We start from the raw sequence: 12,631 nt of genomic DNA on the forward strand, positions 1-12,631 counted from the left end.
TAGCTCATAGTAGATAAGCTAACTAACTGATTGAACTTGTAGTTTTTAATAAAATTAACTTTTAAAGTAGCTTATAAATATGAAATAACATTTTTTGAAGCAGTAATTCTTTCATTACAAGACAGGAAAACCAAAATTTGATATTTCTGTAACAACCAATCAGCAAGCATTCATAAATAAAACTATTTTATAAATCATCACTATAAGATCATAACCTTTCTGCTATCCTAGAAGTAACAGCTCTCAACTTGGAATAGACCTTTCCTGCTGGTGATCCCATAATTAGGTAACAAAGAGAATCCCTAGCAATCTTGATGTTTGCAAAAGATCCCAGAATGTGAATTTTGGTGTCAGCAATCACAATTCGTGTCTTTGATGCATTCTCAATTGTAAACTTGGTTTTACCACCTTTTCCAGATAATCTTCCAATAGCACGGGACAAGTGATCACCTCGAAGTGTCTTAACATCTTTGATCTCAAAGGACTCAACATAGAGCTCATCCAAACGCAGAATAGCAATATCATCAATGACATCAAAACCCAACATGAAAGCATGGACAAAATCAGCACATTTTTGCAGGTTAATGATGTCAGGTGTATCGTGCCTTGTCTTCAGCTCAACTTTTCAACCCTTCAAATTCATTCGGATGTCAATTTTCATCTGTTCATATACGGGAGTGTACCAAACTTTCTTGAGAGGAGTATTAACGATGTGGTGGAACTGATACCTTGCGAAACTGAACCGCAGCACCAGGCATCTCATGAGGTTTCAGAGGCTCGAACTTTGGCTTTGGAGGCAAAACTTTTTGTTCAGATAGGACATTGTCAACTTCCATTGAAGATGATGCCATTGTGCCACTGGACGGACTTTCTTGGTGTTTCTGGCGGACGAAGAGCGACTTCGGCTTCTTTTTCCGCACAGGCAGTTGAGTTGAGTGCGGCAAAGAGCAACTCTAAGTTGTGTCTGCCACAGAACTTCAAAACCGGGGAGAGAGAAACATGAAATAACATAAAAAATATATTTGCATTTGATTAATAATTATTTTCTCCAGTTACGATTGCAGGGGTAAAATTGAGATAAAAGGGATGAGATATAAACTATTTGAATTAGCTTGTACCAATATAAGCTTATACAAATAAACTATAGACTCATAAGAAAATGATCATTATTAAACGAATAATTTTTAGTCAAATGAGCTTATAAGGTACAAAAATATGTCTTACCAAACATATGATAAACAGTAAATGATAAATCACCCATTTTGAGTGCTCGAAGAAGAAAAAAAACGGATGAGCTTATAAGGTAAAAAAATACTGGCTTTTCATGTAAAAAAAACATTTTTTTGGTAGAAGGAAAATAGTTTAATTTTGGTGCACTGATCGTGTAAAGGCTCTTTACACACTCATCCAATAGTATTGCAGCATTCTGCCATGTAATATACTCTTGAGGAGTTTAATTTTGATGCACTGACAGTGTAAAGGCTCTTTACACACTCATCCAATAGTATTGCAGCATTCTGCCATGTAATATACTCTTTAAAATATGTTTTTTTATTTCAAAAAAATAAACCTATAATTAAATCTGCTTTGAACTACCTACCATGGTCCCCAGTTCCCACTTCCCACGTTCCCTTCATTCCCACACTTCATCTCTCTTGGTAGAGAAAAACTGACGTAGCAAGAACACTACCAAACAAAAAAAAAAAAACAGAGAAAAACGACGACGTTTAATGTAAAGCATTTTCAGAAGCGAACGACGCTTACAACATCTCTCAGTCACTGTCTTGAATCGTGTTTTTCCAAACCCTAACTCTAAAGCTTTTCACCATCAACATCATCATCTTCCTCCAAAATCACCAACCTCAACCTTTCATCCATTTTTCCAATTCACCTCTTTCTCTTCCCAATTTTTACTGTTTCTACCGTTTTCACGTCTCCTCAAAACCCTAATTTCACATCTACAATGAACATGAAGAATACTTCTACCAAATCATCACAACAAGCGGTTTCTTCACATTTACCTGATGAATGTTGGGGATTGATCTTCAGATTCATCCTCAACGACGAAAACAATTTAGATTATCACTCATTATATATCTTGAATTCATTATCACTCGTCTCCAAACAGTTCCTCTCCATCACCAACCGTCTTCGATTATCGCTCACCGTCAACTATCCTTCAGGCATGAGTTCCATCTTCAAAAGATTCACCGACATAACCTCTCTCAAATTCGCCCCTTTCCTTTACCCTGACCTCGACAAAATTCTTTGCAAAGTCTCGCGTTTTCCTTTGAAGAAACTCACATCACTCAATATTTCCAACCAACCCACCATTCCCGCAAATGGATTGCGAGTTTTCTCTCAAAATATTACAACTGTGACCTCTCTCACTTGTTCCGACATTGATGATTTTAATACTACTGACATGTTTCTTATCGCGGAATGTTTTCCTTTGCTTGAAGAACTCAACCTCATCTTCCTTCCAGATTGGAAAAATAAAGATAAAAATTACAATAACTATTGTGATGGGATAGAGGCTCTTTCACTTGCACTAGTCAAACTTCGTAAGGTTAATCTTTCTTGCTTTCCCATGAACGATAAATCGCTTTTCCACTTGTTACGAAATTGTAAGCTTCTTGAAGAGGTTATGTTTAAGTGTGATCAAGTAACTATTGCTGGAATTGCTTCTGCTATCCGTGAGAGACCAACATTGAGTTCTTTATCGTTTAGCAATAATCTTTTTAATATAGAAGACTCTGAAGTGTTCAATGTTTCACAATTTAAAGTTACTTCACATTTTATTGACTCACTAGTGAGTTTGACGGATTTGACTTCTCTTACTTTGTCGTGTTTGAAAATCTCTGATGAGTTGCTCTACTCTATTGCTCGGGAAGGTCTACCTTTGACGAGGCTTGTCCTCGGAAATTGCTTTGGCCATAGCTATGCTGGAATCTTTGGTTTGTTATCTAAGTGTCGAGGTTTGCGACATTTGGATCTTCAACATACCAATTTTCTGAATGATCACTATGTTGATGAGTTGACTTTGTTTATTAGTGATTTAGTGTCTGTAAACCTTAGTCATTGTCGGGAGATCACATATTCAGCCTTGTTTGCACTCGTTAGGAATTGTCCTTCACTTAGTGAGATCAAAATGGTAAATATAGGGAGTGAGAGTGTAGAAAATTCTGATTCTTTACCGGATTTTGGTGTATACCCTCAATTAAAGTATCTCTACTTGGGTAAGAATTCATGGTTAAGCGATGAAAACATCATAATGTTTGCTTCCATTTTTCCTAATTTGAAGCTGCTTGATTTGAACTCTTCCAATCACATCTCGGAAGGCATTTGTCAAGTTTTAAGGTGGTGTTCTAATATTAGGCATTTAAATTTAGCCCACTGTTCAAGAGTGATGCTACTTGGAATCAATTTTGTGGTTCCCAAGCTGGAGGTGTTGAACTTGTCAAATACAAAGGTTGATGATGAAACACTCTATGTGATCTCAAAGAATTGTTGCGGACTTTTGTACCTATCTGTGGACGATTGTAATGATGTCACAGAGAAAGGAGTGAAACATGTGGAAGAAAACTGCTCACAATTGAGAGAACATGGATGCGTTAGTCGCGCTAGTATTCTGAAAGCGTTGTGATGAAAGTTTCAACTCTGTAAGTTGTTTGTGTTTTAAGATTTCATTCTATGAGAAATTAATATTTTAAACTGTCAACTTACAAATGTGCATTTACTCAACAATTTGTGCATGATAATTCCTTAAATATATTAGTGTAATATTGTTATATAATGTACGGTGTAATTCAAACAGTTGGTTGCAGTGTTGTTAAATGGCAGCGCCATGGAGGATTTTTAACATCAGCCATAGGCAATTTTTGATGGAATGTCAGTGCCCTTCATGCTGGCACGCTGCAATTGCGTGTTTTACACTTTTTCCGATGTTATTTGATGTTAGGTAGTTTGTGTGTGCTAGCTTTGGTTTGCTAAATCTGCTTAATATATTTCCCTGAATTGGTTGTCCTCCTTGAACTGATGTTGAGAGCAATTATAGACTGTTTAATTCCAGCCTGCAACACTTTTTCTGAGCAACAATAACAGGTAGAAACACTAACATGTATAATTATTAAACCATCACTTATATTTATATCACTTTAGACATAAAAATTGGATTTATAGCTTATTTCATCGGCAAGCCACTAGATCCCCATTGTTCAAGGACATCCCTGCAGACTTGACATATTGCTTCCTTCCCTATTTTTTTGCCTCTTTACATTAGGTATGTTTTCAAATCATTGAAATATTAGCTCTTAATTTTGTTTCTTTATATTAGTTACATTTGAGTAGCTGGTGAATTATTATAGGGCAAATGACATTGGTGATACTCACAAGTGTGAAACACGTCAATCGATTGTAACTAGACAATTGTTCGACTTTGAATAACAAAAATATCGCAATCACATGCCCGGACTTCTCAAATCGTTTTTGCAACTACTGCATTTGGCCATGTTTCAAATCAAATTGCTCATCTGTGCAAATTTTACATGATGCCTTTTCTGCAAGAACATGTTATACAAGTTTCTTTATCTTTTCCATAAGAACATGTTATGCAAGAACATAGTTCCGGTATTTCCGAAGTTGTGTAGATAATATTTTGAATTCAATGTAATTGGAGATCAATTGCTGTGATTTTAATTCCTTTTGTTTCTCTGAAAGTAATTAATGTGTTGAGTGAGTGATATTGGAAGCTCACACACCACCCACTGATCATGTTTATACTTTATATTATTATGTTCAAGGTGAATTACAAATAAACACTTTATTTTAGCCTACTGTCGAAATACCAATAACCTGAAAATTGTTTGTACTTTATTTGCAGATATTTTCTTCCTTCGGAATACGGAAGGAAGCATAAGCTATTCTCAGTTGTTGCATGGATGATAGGAGTGTGCTAAAACTACTACAATGCGGGAAACGTTGAAGTGTTTTTTCTTTATGTTCATACACTATAAAGTGTACCCTTTAAATATATTTTAAATTAAGCTTTCAGTTTGATGAAAGCTTCCTGTTGTATTCATACTTTCAAATAACTATGTTTGCTTATAACATAATAATTGTGTCCTGACCTAACCATTTTCTCTAATGTTGATTGAAGTAGATATTTGGGATAGTTGGGGTATGTATGACCCTATTATTGACAATGATGTAAATGTCATGTTGATTGAAGTAGAATTGTAATTTGTTCTCTGTATTTTTTTATTAAAGCTATACTTTGCAAAAACCTCCTTCAATGTTTCGGGGAACATGCTGTGTGTAGTCTGTCTATGCACATTTGACAGTATACTAATTTTTTTTATCAGGAACCTGTGATGTTGCAATGAAATCTGTGACAATATATACACTTTCAGAATGAATTGCACCAGTTATTCCAATAAACTCACAAGTCAGATTTACAAATAGCAATTTCCCCGTTTACTATGAGCAGTGACAGGTATATTTAATCCAATGATTATTGATAATATGATGCTATTGATTAAGCATTGTGTCTTAGGAATAGTTTTTGAGATAAAAAGGGTTATGGGATTGCTATCCAAGTAGAATTGTCTTTGTATGTACAAGTTGATGCTATGTAGTTGCAACTTGCAAGGTCACTATTATAAAAAAAAATACAAACTAATTTCACGGCTTTTAAAAAAAAAAAAATTAAGCGCAATTAATTTTATATATTTCATGTAAAACACCGGTTACAATTAGACTCATGATTTACAAACACAATTGTTATGAACCTGGAATTTTGTCATTAACTGTGTTGCTTTCGGTGTGAATTTTATCATTAACTCGATTTTGATCTTGTTTTTGTCCTCATTCCTTTTTATTTTGTGTTTCTTAAGTGTCTTTCAGTTGCATTGCTGCATTTAGATGATCTTAAGCTGGATGTATTTGGTTTGTGTTGATTGTGTTTTATAGTAGGTGTTTGGACAAATAAAGATGAAGCATATTTTATAAGAATTAAAGACCAGGTGAAGATTCCCAACGTACACACACACACACACTCTATGATCATATATAAAGCTAAACTCATGCCTAATCAAATGATAATTAGTTCTGTTTGAACAATATAAAAATTCTCTAGAACTTTCATAAAGAAGTTGACACTCGAATCAGTCTCTTAAGTGAAATTTCTACAAGTTGACAACATGATTCCATAGTGTTTGGGTCATATATGAAGCTACATGTGTCAAATATGTCAAATAGCTATAAAATTTGTTCCAAATGGAGTATGAGATTCATATCTTCAATTCAACTTCCATGATGACACCTTAAACTAGTTCGGACTCTAAAAATGTGAAAAATGTATCATAAAAAGATGACATAAGTTCTAAAGAGCACATAGTGCCTATGACTACGAGCGCCTTTGATATTGATGTACTAAGTTCTATCAATACTTGTTACAACGTGCGTAACAAATTTTGGATGGGGTGTGGCTGATTGAGGCATATTTTAGGGGTTCTCTTAACCCTTAATCCTGTTGTTGGCCACCAACACAGCCCTATATGCATCTTCCGACAACTAGAATTAAATATATTCGTTGATAATGTTGCGATACATCTTAATCAACTATGAAGATATCAGAGATATTAAAGTTAGTTACATGTTAGTTAGACCACTCTACTTAGTTGGCATAACCAAAGTCTAATATTATATTTAAATTCTTGATTTTTTGACACAATATTTAAATTCTTGATAGAGCTTATAATTGAGAAAAAAAATATATAGAAAAATGAAATGGAAATCTAGAAATGATATTGGTTACTATCGAGTTACCATGTCAACTAACTCCTAACTAATCCAACTAACATATAACTAAATTTTGTATCCTAATACCTTCAACAACAAGAAAACTATGATTGAATATATAGTTTGAAATTTTAATAGCTTTTTTGTGTAGAATTTGTTCCTCTATATCGTTGTCTAATGATGCAAAAAAAAAAACCGTTGATAGTCAGATTTTACACCAGTCTTAATGATTTTGCGTGCATAATTTGACAGACTCTTCTCGGTGGAACCAAGGATATAGAATTAACAAGAATAATTTTGTACATCAAAAAGATGATAAACCCGAAATCTAGTGAAAGAAAGAGGGTACTTATGGTTTCGGTGTGCGTAAAAAAAATTATTTGTAAAAGTTGCTATTGATCATTGACAATCGAAAGGAAGTGTAGATAACTCTTTTTATAATCTCTACTTCGTTTCAACTGAAAAATTCAGGAGTTTAAATGAATCATCTATTATCTCTGTTATTTTAATTCCCTCTTTACGCTTTCATGCAATTTTTGTTTTCTTTTTCGTTAGTGATGATGAATTTCGTTTAGGCTCTTGTAAAGCATATTAGTTCTATTCATCTTGATTGAACAACTAGTTTTATGTTATTATTTGATAAATCAATTCGAAGAAGACCATATATAAAACTTTTTTTCCATGCGCAAAATTAAAAAAATAAAAAATAAACGACACATTCAAAATACAAATGGATTGAGGTCAATTGACAATACCAATATTGTTAGTGGACATCGGGGTGACATTGGCTAACCTAGTGTGCCACGTGTTACCCTTTATTTAAAAATGGTCAATTAAGTAAATGATCCATATAAATATTCAGACTTTCATTTTTAGTCTTTGTACATTTTTTCATCAGTATTTTTAGTCCCTGCAAAACATTTCATCAACACTTTTAGTCAGAGTAAAATTTGTGTCAACAATTTTGGTTCTTAAAATGCTAAAAAAAAATGCCACATATAGTAAAAAAATGTGATTTTATTTTGTGGGAATTAAAAAATAAAATTAGGAATGCGGAAAACTAATGACCCGTAAAGAAACGGGTACCCAACAACCATAAATCCAAATTTTCATTCAAAAAATTGAAACTAATCAAAATTCAAAACTCATTTTCTTTGTCAGAATCACTTCTCCATTCTCATTTTCCTTGCTGGCTGAACTAACGATGGAAGTAGAAAATCAAAATTCAGATTCAAATTTTCCGTTTTGGAAACCCATTTCTCGTAACCTCGGACGATATCTTCTTGTCAAACGGGTTCTTATTTTTTATTTCATTCTAATTGTGTCGTGTTTTGTGCTATTCTTATTTTAGCTTTAATTTTTAAATGTGAAGACTTATTCATTTAATTTGTAAAGGTTGCGTTAGAATTGGAATTAACACAAGAGAAGGAACAACTTGAGGACTTGATACAATTCTTCTTATTCATATTCTTAATAGCAATAGTTTTTGACCTTATATTCTCGATTAATGTGGCTTATTGTGTTCGTCCAACTTTTAAAAAAAAAAAACTATATGATTGTGCTCTAGTGGTTAATAAGCTTCAGTTAAGAACGAATCGATTAGGAGTGTCTGAGTTCGAATCCTGGTTGGAACAACTATTGGTCAAACTTTATATACCTCCAAGCGGAATTTCATATTACGAGTCCTTTTTTCTTAAGAACTAGAATGATTAGAGTTAAGACCAAAATAATAGGTATTAGAATAAGGCGTGCTAATTTGGGTGGACCTAGTGGTGTTGGCTGGAGACCTTGGAATATGCTCCTCCTCAAGGTCTCAGATTCTTTCCGGTGTCAAGCTTTGCTTCTTCAAAAAAATAAAAAATAAGGCGTGCTAATTTAATGCACCATTATTAGGTCTTACTTAAACTTCAGCTGATGTTCGATAGAAGTTGTTGAGATCATTAGCCTTTGAGAACAGTTAATGATGGCTTGTTATTTCTAGCTATAGTCTCCTGTTTTGTGGAAAAACACATTTTGATTGGTGTTGGTGTTACACCATTGTATGTTTCAAATAACGATTAGTTTGATGAAATCACAATGGCACCGTGATTTTGTTGAAGCTTCAAAGTGTATCTTAGATCAACATAATGGTGTCATGTTGTAATTTTTCCAAACTTTTCGTGAATTCAAACTTGGCCTGACCTTTGTTGAAGATTATGATTTTTCCTAGAAGTTATTCTCTGACTTTGAATTTATACTGATAAAATGGTAGCATGCACGCCTCACTTCGTAACATATTGCTTTTTGCAGGGAAGTCTTCTGTCCCATTGTTGGGTGAGGAGCGCGTTTGGCTTCAATGGAAGATTTTGAAAATCAATATAATGCAAGGCATACTGCATCCTGTTCTGTGTGTTCTAGAGTCTACCCCACATCACGTTTGCTCAGCATACATGTATCCGAAGCTCGTGATTCTTTCTCAGGCAAAAGTTGTGTGTGGCTATGACATGGTTAGTATATGTCTAAACTCTAAATATGATTCAATGTGATGTCATGAAACAATTTTATATAGTATTGCTTCTATCATACACTTCAGTTTGTAATTGAAGAATTAACTAGTTGGGTGTTTCTTCCCTTCTTTGTTGTAAGATATTCAACTTTGCTTTTGGATTCTTCAAATTCTTTACTAAAGTACTAGCCTATTTTTTTTCTTACTTAAATGTATAATCTTACAAATTGCAACAAGAAAGACCCTGCTTACAATTTGGTTATTTTGAACAATGTTCAGTTCTTTTTTACATCATTTTTGTCTTTTATTTTTTTGTTTAGAGCTCATAGTTGGGTTTGTAAGAAGATACAGGAAATGCAAGGTAGTCCAATGGTTAGGGACTTTTTTTTTATCAAGGCAAGAAAAATTAAAATGCAAAGCAGGAGTAGGCCTAAACCTTATTACAACAAATATGCAGGTCAACTATGACCAATCTCAACTAAAACAAAATATATGCTAAGAAGCAAAGAAACTACAATCATCTAGCTAAAGCTTTGCTTTTAAACTAGAGAAACTAAGCTGTCAAACAGCAGTACTAGCTACTAGCACATATTAGGAAATATCTCATGACAGTCAAGCATATTTGGGATTGCTTTTGATTACACCCTTTTTGGAACGAGTTTGGATGTGCTCACTACTTGTGATGCCATCAGAACCTTTGCCATTGTGAATCTTGGTGCTCTTCTGCTTCTTAGTCATCCTACCAGACTTGGTGTTAGATGCTATGTCAGTATGCTTGGCTAAGTATTCAGCTGCATGCTCCATATCAGTGTTAGTGTCTGAGGCAGAGTCATCATCCTCAACATCACCCCAAAATTGCTTCAATATCTTCACACTTTTAAGGCTGGCTGCTGAGTGGTTACTAGTGTTACCAGACTTTCCACCTATGACTCTCTTATCCAAACTTAATTCTTCATCCACACTAGTGATAGGCACAACTAAGGGACTGTCCTCCTGTATCATACTAGTATTATTCATCTGCATAGAAACCAGAGGATCCACATCTGAGTTGTTTGAATTACTTAAAATTTGAGCACTTTTGATGCAGGCATCTGTTAAGGACCTTATTCCACTAGGTGTTCCAGTACAATCAGTTGGAAATAAGCTAACATTCCTCTTGGAAACACTCCCATCAACATCAATGATAGCATGCAACATATCAGTGGATCTGTTGGGATGTTCCTTATCAACTAATGAAGTCTCGCCAGCAGGGATATCTATCATTCTCATCATTAAGTAAAATGAATGAGTTTTGCAGAACCAAAGTATGATCTTGAGATAGATCATGTATGATTGCTGGTCCATTCTCATCAACATGAACTCCTTCCTTTATCAAATTTCCTCTCACCATTGAAACATCTTCATTATCAATATCTTTCTGTGAAGCAACATTACTCACTGGTTCAATATCCTCTTTCTCACCACAATGTGTGGAGGGCATGTCAGGTTGCCTTTCAATGGTTAGGGACTCAGGTAGAGGGAAACTGAAGAAAACTAAAAGTCAAATCATTATCAACGATTTGGAATTAAACGGTCTATTGTTATAGATAATTAATGACAGTGGTATTAAGATTTCATGTGATTCATGTAACTCACCTAATGAGAAAAGGTTATGAAATTTCCCCTTTTGGGGACAATCCTTTTAACATGATTCTTATCTCTGTCATATAGGTTGAATGCTTAGTGGAAGGTGTGGTTTGAAATTCAAAAGCTACAACAGTAGGAAGCAACATCTAGTTGACAAGCATAAATTTCCGACATCATTCAAGTTTTTCAAGAAGGCTCTGCCTTCAAAGAAACACAGGATGAAGTCTCAACGCAAAAAACTTTCTCGCTGGGAAGACATATGATGGAAGTGGAGAATGCAGCCATAAATGACCTTGTTTCAGCAGTCTCTAGATTGAATCCTTTGGACTCCACTCCTTTCCTCTATCAGCTTTGGTCGCGGTAACATCAAAGGCATCATCATTTGTCCCTTAAGCTCTTCAGCATGGGAAGGCATCACACTCGGGCTTGTCCATTGCAAAAAGATAAAGGCTTCATTCAAATCAATCTGCATTTTTGTTTGCTGAATGATTGATCATTTACGGATGTTATCCCGTTATATGATCCCTGTGGATCTCTTCTGTCTCAAAGTTGAAGAAGTTGAGTATGTCCATGATAGGTAAATAGAATCATGCTGGATGATGTAATATAAGCATGCTTACTCTCACTTAGACTTTCAAGTATCCCCTACATAGGCATTGTGCTGATGTAAATATACATTTAGCTAATGATATGAAGGTCTATTTAGATCATTTTGTTCTGTTAACTTATCATCCTTTACTGAATAGTCACTCTACTACTACTACTACTGGAATATGTTATGAGCTCAAAATGTCACGCCCTTGCAAATTTAGGGGGTAATTTGACTATTCACTCGTACATATTTGATTTTGGAATTGATTCGAATTTGGAAAAACTATCATTAAAGCACTGTGAATCTGTCAATTGAATCAATTTCCTTATTTAGAATTGAAAATTATTTTTTTCTGCCCTTAAATTCAACCAAACTCAACTCATTGATGATCAGATTGATTTTGTTCGGTTTTTGTTTTAAAAGTACAGGTTAAACTCTTAACCTAGTCCAAAGATAATTGATTGGTTCAAATATTGTGGTTGAACAACAATCTAGAGGGGTGATTTAAGACAAAAAAATTGGCCTTAAAACTCTGTTTGGTAAGCATATAGTTGATAAGCTAGCTTATATAGCGGATGACTTATAAGCTACTTTATAGCTGATAGTAGATAACCTAACTGATTGAATTTGTAAATTTTAGTAAAATTAACTTTTGAAGTAGCTTATAAATATGAAATAGCATAATTTTTTTTCCATTTGATTAATAATTATTTTTCTCCAGTTAAGATTGCATGGGTAAAATTGATATAAAAGTGATAAGATATCAACTATTTGAATTAGCTTGTCAGAGCATCCACAATGGGAGAGTCTTAAACATTTAAGACATGGTACCTAATAGGTACTCCCATTGTGGAAAAAAAAATTAAGGGTCTTAAAAGATGCAAGATCTAAATTAAGACATCATTCTTAAATGGGCCCACATCACCTTTTTATTAAAATAATAATTTTCATGGTTTTTTTAATAGTATAAAATAGATAGTGTATTAAATAAATAATATTGGTGGGACCCAATTATCTAAAAAATTAAAGGTCTCCATTAGAGTGATTGAGTACATATTAGGTATTATTATTAAAAAATTATTAAAAAGTGATGTGTCAATGTGAGATCCATTTAAGACCTCAAATAT

The 12,631-nt window shown here is 34.0% G+C and overlaps 1 protein-coding gene and 2 pseudogenes across 5 annotated transcripts; 2 read left to right on the top strand and 1 right to left on the bottom strand.

The window, feature by feature from the left end:
* Nucleotides 1–196: 196 nt before the first annotated feature.
* On the bottom strand, nt 197–912 carry LOC146905386 (uncharacterized; annotated as a pseudogene).
* A 689-nt stretch (nt 913–1,601) lies between these two features.
* On the top strand, nt 1,602–5,284 carry LOC146905387 (uncharacterized). 4 transcript variants are annotated; one of them, XR_015019183.1, is made up of 3 exons: nt 1,602–3,662; nt 3,818–4,282; nt 4,883–5,284. XR_015019183.1 is itself a non-coding variant. In XM_085726802.1 (2 exons), the coding sequence occupies exon 1, from the start codon at nt 1,964–1,966 to the stop codon at nt 3,644–3,646; it is 1,683 nt and encodes a 560-aa protein (XP_085582928.1). In that variant the 5' UTR covers nt 1,602–1,963; the 3' UTR covers nt 3,647–3,662; nt 4,883–5,284. The 4 variants fall into 4 exon arrangements, 1 of the variants encoding a protein (XP_085582928.1); XR_015019181.1 differs by having other exon boundaries at nt 1,602–4,282; XR_015019182.1 differs by having other exon boundaries at nt 1,602–3,961.
* Nucleotides 5,285–8,506: 3,222 nt separating this feature from the next.
* LOC146905388 (uncharacterized) lies at nt 8,507–11,636 on the top strand (annotated as a pseudogene). The gene is made up of 3 exons (XR_015020119.1): nt 8,507–8,628; nt 9,091–9,287; nt 10,997–11,636. The product of XR_015020119.1 is annotated as an uncharacterized LOC146905388 (transcript).
* Nucleotides 11,637–12,631: the final 995 nt, after the last annotated feature.

This window comes from Medicago sativa, chromosome 7 (genome assembly GCF_051527215.1).
Source record: "Medicago sativa cultivar Bolivia chromosome 7, Bolivia_mono, whole genome shotgun sequence".
Lineage (NCBI taxonomy): Eukaryota > Viridiplantae > Streptophyta > Magnoliopsida > Fabales > Fabaceae > Medicago > Medicago sativa.

Bases quoted from the DNA above. Each gene is read 5' to 3' on its own strand.
- LOC146905387 (XM_085726802.1), top strand. From the start codon at position 1,964: ATGAACATGAAGAATACTTCTACCAAATCATCACAACAAGCGGTTTCT.